Raw genomic sequence first — 13,718 nt, 5'->3', positions numbered from 1 at the left:
AAACAAAATTATTGTCACCCTCCCAGTGCCAGCATATCTGACTTCCCATCTTTGTTTGTCACATTCCCTGTGACAGGGTCCATTAAACTGAAACATCAAAACTCCCTGATCTTATTTTGTTTTCTATTTATGCCCTATCAGAATGGCTTTCTGCATTGATGTGAGTGAGTGTGATGTTTAGGAAGCAGTGGCATAGGAGGCAGCCTGTAATCTTTATCTGTTCCTGCTGTGGTTCCATGAGATTATATGGATGCACAGTCAGGTGTTAATTTTGTCCTTATATATATAATATAAGGTGGGGTTTTTTGTGTTCTTTGCTTCAGCATGGAAGGAGGAGAGCTGTTTAGCAGGATCCAGGAGAGAGGAGACCAAGCTTTCACTGAGAGAGGTAAAACATTGCAAGTTTAATTTTAAAGTTTGTGAAAGATTTTTTATTTCTTCTCCATTTCTCTGTCCCCTATTTCCTTTTAGGAGTTTTTCTTTGATTTTATCTATGGTGGTGTTTGTTGCTGTTATTATTGTTATTTATCCCACTGTGTCTTAAGAGTGATTTTGAAAAGTTCCCAAGAACCAGGAATTATGAGAATTGGCCAAGTTCAGGCAAAATGTGGAAGGTTTAGAGAAAAATCTTTCTACAAATCTGCTCAGCTTTTTCATTTCTGTACCCTGAGAGTGTCTGTTCCTCTGATCCCTGGTCCTGTGCCAGAGCACCTCTGCCATGATCAGTGCAGCTCCTGCTGGGATCTCTCTCTGGCTGTCCCTCAAGCAGCAGCACTGGGTCAAGAGTATAATGAGCAAATCACATCTGATGAAACATCTCCTGTTCAAGGGTTTTAAAGCACTACTTGAAAGGAAGTGTTATTAACCACACTGTAAACAAACCTGCCTGTCTGTAGGGGAAAATGAACAAGGGTAAAGCCCTGCCATGAGGCAGGGACAGAGCTTGCACCAGATTAGTCTTGCCATTTTTACTGTCTTTGCTATTTATTATTGACAGAGAACCACAGGTCCCATTGACCATGGTTCTCCTTGCCCCCTCACAGCAGACCAGAGCTCATTTCTGCTCAGAGTGAAACCATTAATATTTGTAAGGTGATAGAGTTTGTAACTATGGGCCTGACAAAATGATTAGAAGCAGAAAAATACACACCCAAGCTTGTAAATTACTGTGACTTGTTTTGCAGGTCTGGTGTAGAGGCCACTCTGTTTTCTTCTTGTGTGTTTACTTTCTAGTCCTTTAAGAGACTTGTGCAGGGAAAATGAGCATTTTTAGAAATTTTATTAGTTCTTCTCTAAAGTACAAATTCCAGGGAGAAAACTGATTTCATGAATTTGAGCAACTGCACTCTACTAAAAGCATTACTTTTCTGCATTGTATAACATAAATGCTTAGTCAGAAATCACCTGGTTAAACAAAAAACCACCTTCATTCTTTCCTGAGGTAAATGAGCCCTGTGTCACTGGATTCCCCAGGTTCATTGCCTGTTTATATAGCCACAGCTTCCCATTAGGATCAGGAGGGGAGGAGGTTGTACAAGGTTTTCCCCAAAGAACAGGAGTGTTTCTGCATTCTGATTGTCCTTGTCTGAGATGGTATAATTTCACTCTCAGGCCATGTGCAGAAGGATTCCAGGTTGCAGTACAAGTTCTGCCTGTGCAGAGCCCAGAGGATCAGGTTGAAGTTTCTGTTGTTTCCCTGTCAATGGAGATGTGATATAATGCTCACATGGGAATGTCATTCCTCCCTGCTCTGAAACCCCTCCCTGTGTAACTGAGCCCTTCCAGACTCCCAGAGCACTGCTGTTGCAAGGTAATTCCACCACTAGAATTTCCCACTGGGGCTATGTTAAATTCTTGAAACATATTATTTCAAAGGTGACAGTTTGGCCTTTGCTGAACAGAACTGTTGATTTTGTTCCTCCTGATGAAAAACTTCTAAAGACAGTGAGGAATTAAGATGTGACCTATCCTAAAATTACTATATTGTTATGTTGCTCTATTTTTAGAAAATCTGATAGATTATCCCCCTGAACTAGAAGCTGAAAGTTAAATTTCTGTCTCAAACAACCAAGGACATGTCCTGGACAATCAGAGATAGGTTCTTGTTGGGGCTCCTTTTTTTTAACAGTTGCTGCTTGTGTACCTGCTCTGCTCTTGCTGCTTTTTTTGGTGAGCAGATTAAAGCACGAATTTCCAAGCTCCTGAGGAGTCTGAGCTGTTGGGCTGCAGTGCCTGCTCAGGAGGAGGCTGAGCAGCCAGGCAGTCGGGGGCTTGGTGCCTGCAAACCCAAAACACAGCTGTTGGGGCTAATTTTAGGGTTTCTCTAGTCCTGACGCTTGCCCCATGCTCCAGCAAGCTGTTTGTAAGCCATAAGCATTCCCAGGCATGTCCCTGAATTCCAGTGGGAATGTTAATGTGACCTTTCTCTAAAATTGTATTTATAGAGGCCTCTGAAATAATGAGAGACATTGGGACAGCCATCCAGTACCTGCACTCCATGAACATTGCACACAGAGACGTCAAGGTGAGCCCCCAAGGTGTGTGGGCTGGGGAAGAGAACTTATGGCAGGAAGAAACCTGGGCAGCAGTGATTTTAACAGAACTGAGAGTGCAGTCAGATGGCCAAAGTGTCCCTGTTCCTCTGCCAGTGGGAGAAAGGATTTGCTCACTAGTTTGCAACTAGTCCAAGGTTGGAATATTCATGTGTGCTAATGCCTTCCAGTTGTGTACGGAATGCAGAAAAATCTCATGATAGTCAGATGCTTAGTTAAAGAGGTACTGCCCACTTGCAATCCATTGACTAGCAAGAAAATAGCACTCCTTCAAGTGAACCTGTAATTTATAGATGCCTTTATGTAGTCTTTGCTAGTTATTAGTTGCTTTCAGTATCATATTTGTATTAAGAAAAAAGAAAAAAAACAAGCAAAAAAAACCCAAAAAACAAACAAACAAAAAAACCCCAAACAGCAAAACCCCCTTCAGAAAAAGAGGAAACTTCTGGGAGGAATAATACCAATTTCATGCATTTAACCCACTTCAATAAGAGTGTGAATATTTGGGAAAACAGGGAGATCTCAGTTACTGCCAGTGTTTAATGAGGTAAAGTTTGAACCCCAATCTCATTGTAGGGGTTTGCCAGAGTTTGTAGGGCTGCATTTTGTGTTCATGCTCTGAAGTGCACAGCACAAGCAAAGCCAAGCTCGCTGCACCCTGGCATTTCCAGTGCAGGGACACAGCAGGGGATGGAATGTGCAGGAGAGCAGTGCTTGTAATGATAGACTGAGACATCAGATCAATTCCACAGCTCTGAGCTGGTGGATTTTCTACAGATGTTTGTGTGTTTAGCTGGAGGGAGAGCTGACACATCATGGTGTCACCAGGGGGTAAACTGGGAAATGAGTTGAACTAATTTGAGATAATGGAAATACCCTGTTGTCCCTGTTCTTGGGCACAGGAGCTTGTATTTCCCTCTGTGCCACTTCTGCCTGTATGGAGTGTGGAACAAGAGTGGAATTACCTCAGGTTTCAGGAGACAGAGGAGGGGGAGCAGCAAAGGGCCTGTGTCTGTATCAGTTAATTTTGATGGAGCTGTGTCAGTTGCTCATGGGGGCTTTGGCTGAGGATTTCCCTTGTCCTGCCCCTGGGGTGCTTGAGGCACAGTGTGATGTCAGATCAGCTGCTGCCACCACACAGATGAGTCCCAGGAAGTGCAGGGAACTGGGAGAGGTTCAAGAAGCCAGACTGGATGCCCATTGGACAGGGTTTTGTGGCTTTTTCTCCCAAATAATCTTGCTAAGAAGGATGTTGATGCTTAGTCTGAGGAGAAATGCTGCCTGTTGGGAGGGAACTTGCTGTGTGTTCGGTGGGGATGTGACAGAAGTAAGAAGACCTAAATGGTGTTGGTGGGTTTGACCTGTCAGCTCATTAGAGACATCTCTTCATTGTCCTGTTTATCCTCTTTTGGTGACCTTCCAGCCTGAAAACCTGCTTTACACATCTAAAGACAAAGATACTGTGCTCAAACTCACAGACTTCGGCTTTGCCAAAGAAACCACTGTAAATGCACTGCAGACCCCCTGTTACACTCCTTATTATGTGGGTGAGTTATCCAAGGCACATTTCTTCTGTGTTTCTGTCATTCCTTCCCTTGCAGTGGGTGGGAAATCTTCTATTCTGGGTGTAATGTGAAGTGTTAGCCTCCAGGATTTAAACTGGGATCCAATCCAAACCTAAAGTCTGGTTCCAGTACAGTTCAATGCTCCTGCTTTCTGCCTTGGTGGCAGAGGAAAAAGCCTTCACAGGAGATACAAATGAGGATATACAAAGAGAGAGAGGGAATTCCTTCTGATTACACTTGAAGCAATCCTGATATTTCCTCTGAATGATGCAATAAAAGCCATGATTTGAATTGAGTTTCGTGATATTTGGGAATTTCTGTGCTAAACTTCCCAAACTTAAATTAAAACAATAAGAGAGAAGAATTTTGCCTCAGCTGTAAAACTTCTTTAAGCTGGCAAATTGAGGAATTAGTAATAAAGAACCAACATGACTTAATCACAGCAGAATTTTTCCTTCATTTTATCCAAAGTTGAAGCACTGTGTGATGAATGCCACAGCAGACTGTCCTTCATGCACTCATTTCAGTCTTGAGTTAATAGTTATTCATTATATGGTTTGACTGGGGCAGTCAAACTTGGAATTTCTTTGCTGGAAAAAGGACTTAATTTGTTTGAAAAATTACTTCTCTGATAAAAGTTTGTATAGTTTTCTGTATTGAAAGAGGCTTATTCACTGGAAGCAGATAATCACATTAGCAATACTCTTTTTTTGATGCTTTCTTCTGTATTTTTTTGAGCTGGGTTTAGTGATAAAATTTTAAGGAGTTTACACACGTATGTTTTTATGCCTTAATATTTGTGTATAAACAAGCTGACATTTCCCTTCTCAACACCTTTTTATAAACCAGCATGATTGCTCATATGTTTAAAGAATAATTTTCCTTACAAAATCAAGCTCCCTGGCAGTTTACCTGCCCCAGGGGACAAAAAAAATCCCCTCTAAATGTATCTCTGTCTAATTTTGTTACTTAGTGGAAAAAAATATAATGCTCTGGAGGCCAAAGAAAAATACAGTGCCCTGTAGCTGCTGGAGCTAAACACACCACCCAGGTATCATTCAAAATTTTATCACAGCTCCAGTAGGGCCTTTCTATTCTGATTGCTGGAACATATGCTCCTGCCTCTTTCAGTGCAGTGTCTCCCTGCACACATTTAGCTGTAGCTCCTTCTGCTTTTTGGTAATCTTAGTACTCCCTTGAGCAGAGAGACACCAAGGTGAGGAGTAGGGCATTTTTCCAGCTCTGTTCCTCCTTTTTAAAGCTACTTTAAATGCCTTTAGGAACTTGTCAGTCAAAAGTGCTACCCAGTTTCTGCAGTGAGTTGTGTTTTTTTAATGCCTCTGATACCTGTTGTTGAAGTGTGCTGCTACTTACAAGGTGATGGAGATGAAGAGAAATACCTGGTACTCTGTTTACTTGTGGTTTTAATCTTCCCCAGCCCCAGAAGTCCTTGGTCCTGAGAAGTATGACAAATCATGTGACATGTGGTCATTGGGTGTCATCACATATATTCTGTAAGTATGTGGAAAGGAACTTGTTAAATCTGCACTCACAAGTAATTGTTCACTGGGATCCTGCAGCCTGCAGTAGTATATAATCTTGAATAAAACTTTTTTAGAGGTGAAAGGATTCCCCTAGATAAGAAAATTCTTTTGTCCACTCTTACAGCCTGTGTGGGTTCCCTCCATTCTACTCCAACACCGGTCAAGCCATTTCTCCAGGGATGAAGAGAAGAATTCGGATGGGGCAATATGGATTTCCTAATCCAGAGTGGGCTGAAGTATCAGAGGAAGGTAGAAATCCTCCCTGGTGCTGATGAGTGTGAGCATGGTAGTGTGCAGTGCTGCAGTGCTTACAAAGATACTATTTCTAAAAATCTGTCTGAGCTTTTGTTTCCCTTTCTTCTACAATTTAAATCAATTTTTTGTAAGGTGCTACAGAGAACAACTGGGAACCCAGATACCAGCCAGCAACCTCTGTGCTACAAAAAGTAAATGACTACTGAAAACCTTCTTTCAGAACCCAGCTAGTGCTAGTGAATGCTGATATTAAACCCTCTTGAAACAGAAGTCTCTAATCCTGAGAAAGGAGACAGCCTGGACAGCTCCAATGTAAGCTGAGCTGGAAGAAAGGCAAACTCTCTCAAGAATTTATTCAGTCTTTGCCCTCCTTGGTGATCCAGCCAGCAAGGATGGCAAGTTTTCATGCTAGCTTTTTGGGATGTGGGAATTTGCCAGCCGCCACTTAAATCGAGGTCAACAATTTATTTTGTATAAGTCATTGATGAAAAGCTGCTGGGCTCAAATCAGTGTCCTGAAAGTGGGTATTTTTGATTCCCCCTTATCCTGACAGTTTCATAAGCTGGAAGTCTCACCTGCCTGTCATATTAAAGAGAAGGGTCAGCAATATCTGGGCTTATCTGTTTTTCTTACAAGCCCTTTATATTGCTGTGATCCTGGTTTTGTCTGCAGTTTAGCAGTAACAAATTCTCCTTGGACCCTGCTGTGCTCTGTGGCATCTTCACCCCTCACTGCATCTCATGGCTGTGTGCAGCACAGCCTGCTGAACATTGAGGGAGATGTTTTAGTCATGGGTTTCTGGCTAAATATTTTCTCTGCTTTGGGTCTTGCTCATATTCCAGCAGTTAAAAACAGGCTAGAGGAGCTCAGTGAGAGAACATGCACTTGCACTGTGTGTAGGGTTTCTGTGTGCTTGTGTGGATGGAGATAGGGGCCCTCTGCCTTCCATCCTATAAAATCATCTCATCTGTGGGTGTTCTTTAGGCTGATGAGGCACCTGCAGGAGGTTGCTGCTTTTTTTCCCTGTATTGTGCTGTCCTTGTCCTTTGCAGCCTCTCTCAACAAATTAAACTTGTACCTTGGGCAACTTCTACAAGCGTTTAGTCATCTTGCATGTGATGTTCCTAAAAGAGAACTCCTTTTTAGAAGTTCTTACAGGTTTCCTAAGGAAATTTTGTGTAAGTCCTCCTAAATAACTTCCTTTGGATGCAGTGTTTCCAGTCTGTCCACCCACATTAATGAAACTCTTGTCTAGCCTCTCACCATCTCATATCTCAGTTATTAGTGCTCTTGCTTTGGCAAATCCCATGTTCACAGAAAGCTGCTGCAAAGCCAGTTTGTGCAATCCATTTATTTGACTTTTTTGTCTTTTTAGTGGCCTCTCAGTTGGCAAAGTTCATTGTTCTTTTTTCCACAGCCTGTGCTAGTTGCTGTCTCCATCATTTCTTAAAACATCAGTTTATGTATTCATTCAGCCCATAATGCCCAGCTTGTTGCCATCTTTGAGGCAGGCAGCTTAGCAGCTTTCTGTCCCTGTGCTTCTCTTTTCCTCCAGTTGTTGCTCTCAAAGCAGTTGGTTTGGTGATGTAGAGAGCAGAGCTGGAATTCCCAGTCTTTTCTTTCCTTCTTGTCTCTTGTTTTGGATGTTTTCCTGTTTTGCCCCTTCAAACACAGTAACCTGCCCCACTGTATGTGGCTTCTTAACACAGTCACAGCAACTGGGAGGTGTTTTCAGTTCTGCAAAATGGTGTTTCTTCATTCAGCAGGTCCTTGTGTTCCCCAGGTTATTTGGGAATGCAGTCCTAGACTACACCATGCCCTGTTGGTTCTGTTTTTCAGCCAAACAACTCATTCGCCATTTACTGAAGACTGACCCAACAGAGAGGATGACAGTCTCTCAGTTTATGAATCACCCTTGGATTAATGTGAGTCTTAGATCTCTTTTTATACCACAAATTGATTCTTACATGCAGAACTTGGGTACGGCTCCACACAACACAGCAAGAGAAGGGCTGTTATTACTGCTGGTCCCTTAATTAACCTCCTGTGCCCTCCTCAGAGGGTCACCTGCCTGTAAAACCACAATTCTTCTTGCTGTTAGCAGAGGACACACAAGGGGAGACACCCACAGTCGTGTCCTTGGAAGCAACAGCCGAAAATGTCTGTATGTTCTGTGAGCAGGCAGTCTCTGTTGACTCTGCAGCATATGCATGTGTTACTCTCTTTAAAAATATAAAAATAAACTCTGTGTGCTTACTTCATCAGTGCAGGATTTAAAGAGCTATTATTAGTGGTCTCAGGCACCATTGTGCATAGCTGTGTTAGGGTGAACATGCTCCTATGCTCAGTGGGAATTCTCATCCTTGGCAGAGTTTGGAAATGCATGGGGGAGGAGCAAGGGTCTCTTTTTCCATGTGAGAGATTGCCAGGTAGGGTGGTACACAGAGCTATTTATCGTCCCAGTTCAGGTTTCATTCTATGACTTGAATTTACTTCTTAAAAGAAATTTTTGGGGAAAAAAGAAAAAAATACTTTATTAATACAATATGGACTATTTCAAATAAGAGACACAAATCCCAGAAGCTACAAGACTGAGTTTCATGATACCTTCTCTGCTCTGTAGGTGTCCCTCAAAATAGTAGGTTATACTTCTCACATTTGTGTCTAAAAAAATACCAGTCTTGTTCTCACTGCCCAAAGAATCATCAGCCAGGAACAGAATCATTTCTGCTGTAGGATTCCCTTTGTTCCCGTAGTGCTGGTGTGTCTGTGCTGGTCCTCAAAGCATGGGCAGAAGCAGAGGTGTGGCTGACTGTCCCCATTCCTACAATGCCTGCTGCAGGATCTGGAAGCCCTTGGAATGAAGTGAAATGCAGCTGTAGGACATCCTGATGGAGTAGAAAGGTGTTGTCATTCAGAGTTGAGAAACTGAGGTTGTAAAGATCCTGTAGAACAGACCCCAGACAATGTTTCTGAGTCTTTTTTAACCAAATAAAAATGTAATCACTGCTCAGAATAAATACCTCCAGCTTTGAGTGTCTGAAGCCCCAAGAAGGTGTTTCAGCAATCGGCAGGTGAGGAATTTCATGGAGTGAGTGCCTAATAGCTGAGGAAGCTGCCACCCACAGTGTCACTTGTTATTTGGAATATGCACAGAGCCAGTTAATGAGGAGGAGATTAGAGGTAACGTCTGCAGACTCTGCTGCACCTGCTCCAACTGGAGCCCTGCTCCAACACCCTCCCTGGAGGAAAGCTGCAGGTTGGCTTTCTTTTCTGCTGAACCTATAGCTCACAGGGCAGAGGGAGGGAGAGGGAAAGACCAATGCAATAAATGTCTGTGTTCTCCCTTTTCCTAAATCCCAAAGTGGAAACATGTCTGGGGAGTTGCACAAGCAGCGGGGGAGGGTGCTTGTGGCTCTTTTTTTTTTTTTCTTCTTTTTTTTTTTTGAGATGGATGACAGAAGTGTTTTACTGTGAAGTAGGCAAAAACTGTCAGTTTAGGTGGAGCACAGACTCATTTAGTTCCTTGTCTATAAGATTTTTTTTTTTAAACAATCAGCAGCTCAGAGCAGAAAGGCACCTTCCACAGGGCAGCAAGGACAGGGACAGCACTGAAACCAGTCTACTTGTTTTCCATTTCTCTTGTCCCAGCTGTGTTTGATAAACCTGTACCCTGGCCAGCTGGGGTCCTTGTCCAGAGGAGTCAGGATTTCTGCTTCACTTCTGTGACTGCAGCCCTGCTGCTCTGAGCCTGGGGGAACATAAGCACTGGTTCCAGTGTGGAGTTTGTTTTACAGGGATCTCCTTAGACTTTGTTGGCATGCAGCTATAGGATGCCACAGCAGCAAACAGCAAGCTTGGGTAGAAAGCATAAGGAAAATAGAGTATCCAAATGAAATTATAGTTTGGGTTAGGGGCTGGCAAGAATTGCCATGATTCTTTCTGAGTTCAGTCAGGGAACTGTGCTTCATGCTTTAGAAATTGTCCCTTGTTCTAATGTAAAGCATCTCCTGATCTTTCATGGCAGGTGAGCAGAGATCTCAGTTTCCTGTGGATGCTCTGTCTTCTGAGCTGTGTCTTGCTCAGAACAATTGTGTCATTTCCTCTTTGGGGCTCACTTAGTCTGATGAAGTGGTGATCTCAGTTAATGCATAGGTGCAAGAAAATGTCTCCTACAACAAATCCTAGGAGATAAGGTCAAATTAACCACTTTAAGACATTGACTAATGAATAGTGAAATGACAGTTAAAATCTAAAACATAGATAAAAATTTATCCAACTCTGGTTGGATAAATTGTTCAGACTGAAGGGAGTAGAGTGAAAGAAGCTCAGCACTGATTTCTCTCTCTTTTTGTTCTTTAAATATTGTGTGGGGAAGGTAGTCCTTTTCTCCTGCACATGAGTTCATTTGTGGAGTGATTGGAAGCAGGAATAATGAGGGCCATTGGAAGACATTAGATTAAATTTTGTGCTCTTCATACACAGAGAAGAGCAAGAAATCACTTCCCAAATGTTGTTTTTCAGAACTTCTTTTGGTATTTTTCTTTATTCTCAGAGATCAATGTCAGTGCCACCAACTCCTCTTCACACTGCACGGGTCCTGCAGGAGGATAAAGACCACTGGGATGAAGTTAAAGTGAGTCAATCCAAATTCAGATTTCTTTAAGTCAAGTGTCCTAGGAGATGAAATGTGCTGCCTTGGATACTGTGGCTATTTTGAATACAATCATGTCAAACAAGGGTGCCATAAACAGGCTTGGTTAGAACAGCAGTGTATATGAGAACTGTTTAAAAAAGGAAGGAATTCTATTTGAGCTTCATTGGCAGCCTTACAGCTGCACCAGATACCAGCAATATGGTGTTTGTGATCAAAGGCATGAATGATGCTCCTGCTGAGCCTCTGCATGTACCCAGGGAGGAGAAGGACAGTGCTGGGGCAGTTTGAACTTCATTACAGTAAAGAATGTGTTGAAAATGTAGGGGGACAGGTGGGAGGGCTGAGCTGCATTCTGGTTTTCTGCAGTGCTTTTGAATTGTGGAACAGCACTGAATAACCTTCGTCTTGTTATGACATTTGGTGGGGGGAAGAGGAGAGAAAAAAAAATTATCTTAATCTAAGCAGGTGCCTCACCTACTGTGTGTACCAATGACTGCTGAATGCTTCCTGCTGTAGGGCACACTGAAATCTTAACTCTTTCCTGCTGGCCTTTAACAGGTTGGCATGCTTTTACAATTAATTCTGAGTTTTCTGGACTTCAAATTCCTAGAATTTTGACAATTGCAACATTCCTGTAGTGTATTTTATTCATTACTGATTTTATTTAAATCACTGATGTGTAGTCTCAGCTGTTGAGCTATGTAATGCTAAAATGTTTTTGGGACCTAGGCAACATTTACCTTCTGAGTCAGAGATCAAGCAGATATTTTCACTTAGCTGCCTTATTTTCCATGTTTCTGAGAATTTCTTATGCTTGTGCTTCTGTATAGGTCCCAGAGGTATTCCCTCAAGCTACCAACATACTCATGATATTGAATTGTTTTTCCTTTCCTGAACCAAATGCTTAGACATTTGTTTACTTCAACAGATTTTCCTTTACAACCTTATTAAAAAGTTTAAAATGTTCCTGTACTTAAGCATTAATTCAAACTAAGGAGGTGTGTGAGTTTGAAGCACAAACTTTTAAAGATCTTTGTGTGGAGGCGCAGAGCCAGCCAGGGAGAAGTGCTGGGCACAGGGACACGTGGAATTTAGGCCAGCAGAACCTGGTCCTGTGTGCTCCCTGTGAAATGCTGTGAGAACAGCTCCTGCTGACAGAGCCCCTGGTGGAAGGAGCCCCCAGTGGAGTGGTTGGTTCCTGGTGCAGAGCACACAGAGGGCTCAGCTCCTGCTGCCCTGGGGGGACAGAGAGCTCCTTGTGTCCCTCCCCTCCGGGCTGCAGGGTGGGGTGGCCGTGCACTCACTGCCTCAGGGGGTTCACTGCCTTGCTTGCTTGCTTTCAGGAGGAGATGACCAGTGCTCTGGCCACCATGAGGGTGGACTACGATCAGGTGAAAATCAAAGACTTGAAGACGTCCAACAACCGCCTGCTGAACAAGCGCCGCAAGAAGCAGAAGCAGGCGGGCGCCTCCTCCGCCGCCCCGGGCTGCAACAACCAGTGAGGGCAGGAGCCAGCAGGGACTGGGGGTGCAGGGTAAAAGTTAAACAGAGCAAGTTAAAATCATGGGATTGTCTCAGCCCACACCACAAAGGCAGTGAGACTGAAGATGCTGTCCTGCAGAGAGGGAACAGTGTGATAACGTTTTGATAACTTGAATCACTTTTGAAGACTTATGGATCTGACATGATTCTGTTGCACATTGCAAGGAAGGTACAGTAATGCCAGAAATGTTACAGGTTTTTGGTTTGGCTTTAGCTGTGTAGGATAAGAGGAGAGAACAGGAGGCAGTCTCAGCACATTAATGCACTGAGGCTTTAAGAGCCATCTACAAGAGTAACTTCTGCTGCTGTTTTAAACTGGGGAATAGGAAAGTGCCAAGTGTTCTGCTAAGAGTGTTTTAGTAGTTTAGTAGAATTGATAATAGTCTATATTTCCAAACTTACCTCCTATAGTTACAGAATATCACCTAAACTGTAAACAGATATTCTTGTTACAGGAAAAAGCATCCATACATTTCCATTTCCATAAAGTCTTCTGTGTAGTCTCATGTGAAGATTTGAGTTTGTCATGGATTCCCATTTGATAACATGTAAATTTTCTGAGCTGTAGCCACTATGTTGTATCCTTGCCACTGTCAGACCCCTCTCTTGCAATGTTTTCAATTTAACTGGTACTTTATGTGAAGAGCTTCAGTCAGGATTTAAGTAGTTGAAAGCATCCTGCAGAGAATGTTGCTGTTCCCCTTGGATCCACAACCTCCAGGGTGTGCAGCTGGACATGCAAGGGATTGCTTTGAGGAGAGACGTCTGAAATTTGGGGAAGAAGTGGCAAATGCATGTTCTTTGAATGGACCCTGTAATCTGCCAGCATCCCTTCCTGATAACTATCTCCAGATCCTGTGCCTAAGATGTGCTGATCACAGCAAATTATGGGGTGTTGGGGTTGGTTTGTTTCCTGGGGTCAGGAGGGGGGAGGATGGTACTTTATTTATGGTGATTTGGTGGTGTTTCAGGATCCAAAGATTTTCACTACTTAAGGAAGATTAATTTTAAGTATATCCACCCATTGTTTTTTTCCTATTTTAATTATTCTTATTTTATGGGAACCTGGCCTTGGTTTGCTGGTATGTTTTATTTTGTGATCAAAATATTTTCTCTCACTGTATTTTGGAGTTTGGCTTTATTTTTAATTTAGGTGAAGCAAATATTTGTGAAAGTGTTATCAGAGTCTGGGATGAATATGATGTGCTTCCAGTGATGCAGGCCAATACACCTTTGAGGTAGGCACACAGTACTGGTGTGTTAATAGGCTTGCAAGAGTGTAAAAAGACAAAAAGGAAAGCAGGGCTCCAGAGTGGATCTGAATTGTCAGATCAGAGTGACACACAGCAAAGCTCAGCTCAAGGCTTTGGACCTTGTCTGGGGAGCCCAGATCCCAGCTTCAGAGTGGTGAATGAGACCTCAATTCTCCTTTGTGAACTGGCCCTAGGGTTTTGTAACATGATTTATTAAAATCAGTTTTTAACATTCCTTCTTCCTGTCACCCCTGGTTTTGTTGAGTTGTTGCAGAGTTTGCATTGCTTTGCAAGATGCATTGTGTTGAAGGTGACAGGGAAGGGGAGAAGGAAAGTGTTCCATGATGTCC

General features: G+C 42.9%; 1 protein-coding gene across 4 annotated transcripts in view; it reads left to right on the top strand.

Annotated features, from left to right (window-relative positions):
* The window catches only part of MAPKAPK3 (MAPK activated protein kinase 3), a 49,328-nt gene extending 36,090 nt beyond the window's left edge, over positions 1-13,238 (top strand). For all 4 annotated transcript variants that reach the window (XM_077184396.1, XM_077184395.1, XM_054640379.2 and 1 more), the window contains 8 exons: positions 324-388; positions 2,445-2,524; positions 3,976-4,099; positions 5,556-5,631; positions 5,786-5,910; positions 7,756-7,841; positions 10,472-10,552; positions 11,917-13,238. In XM_077184396.1, the coding sequence (XP_077040511.1) occupies positions 324-388; positions 2,445-2,524; positions 3,976-4,099; positions 5,556-5,631; positions 5,786-5,910; positions 7,756-7,841; positions 10,472-10,552; positions 11,917-12,075 (796 nt within the window). In that variant the 3' untranslated portion in view covers positions 12,076-13,238. The remainder of the gene's footprint in view (positions 1-323; positions 389-2,444; positions 2,525-3,975; positions 4,100-5,555; positions 5,632-5,785; positions 5,911-7,755; positions 7,842-10,471; positions 10,553-11,916) is intronic.
* Positions 13,239-13,718: the final 480 nt, after the last annotated feature.

The sequence above is a fragment of the Agelaius phoeniceus genome, chromosome 11 (genome assembly GCF_051311805.1).
Source record: "Agelaius phoeniceus isolate bAgePho1 chromosome 11, bAgePho1.hap1, whole genome shotgun sequence".
In the NCBI taxonomy this organism is placed as follows: Eukaryota; Metazoa; Chordata; class Aves; order Passeriformes; family Icteridae; genus Agelaius; species Agelaius phoeniceus.
This window is presented reverse-complemented; position numbering and strand designations above follow the sequence as displayed.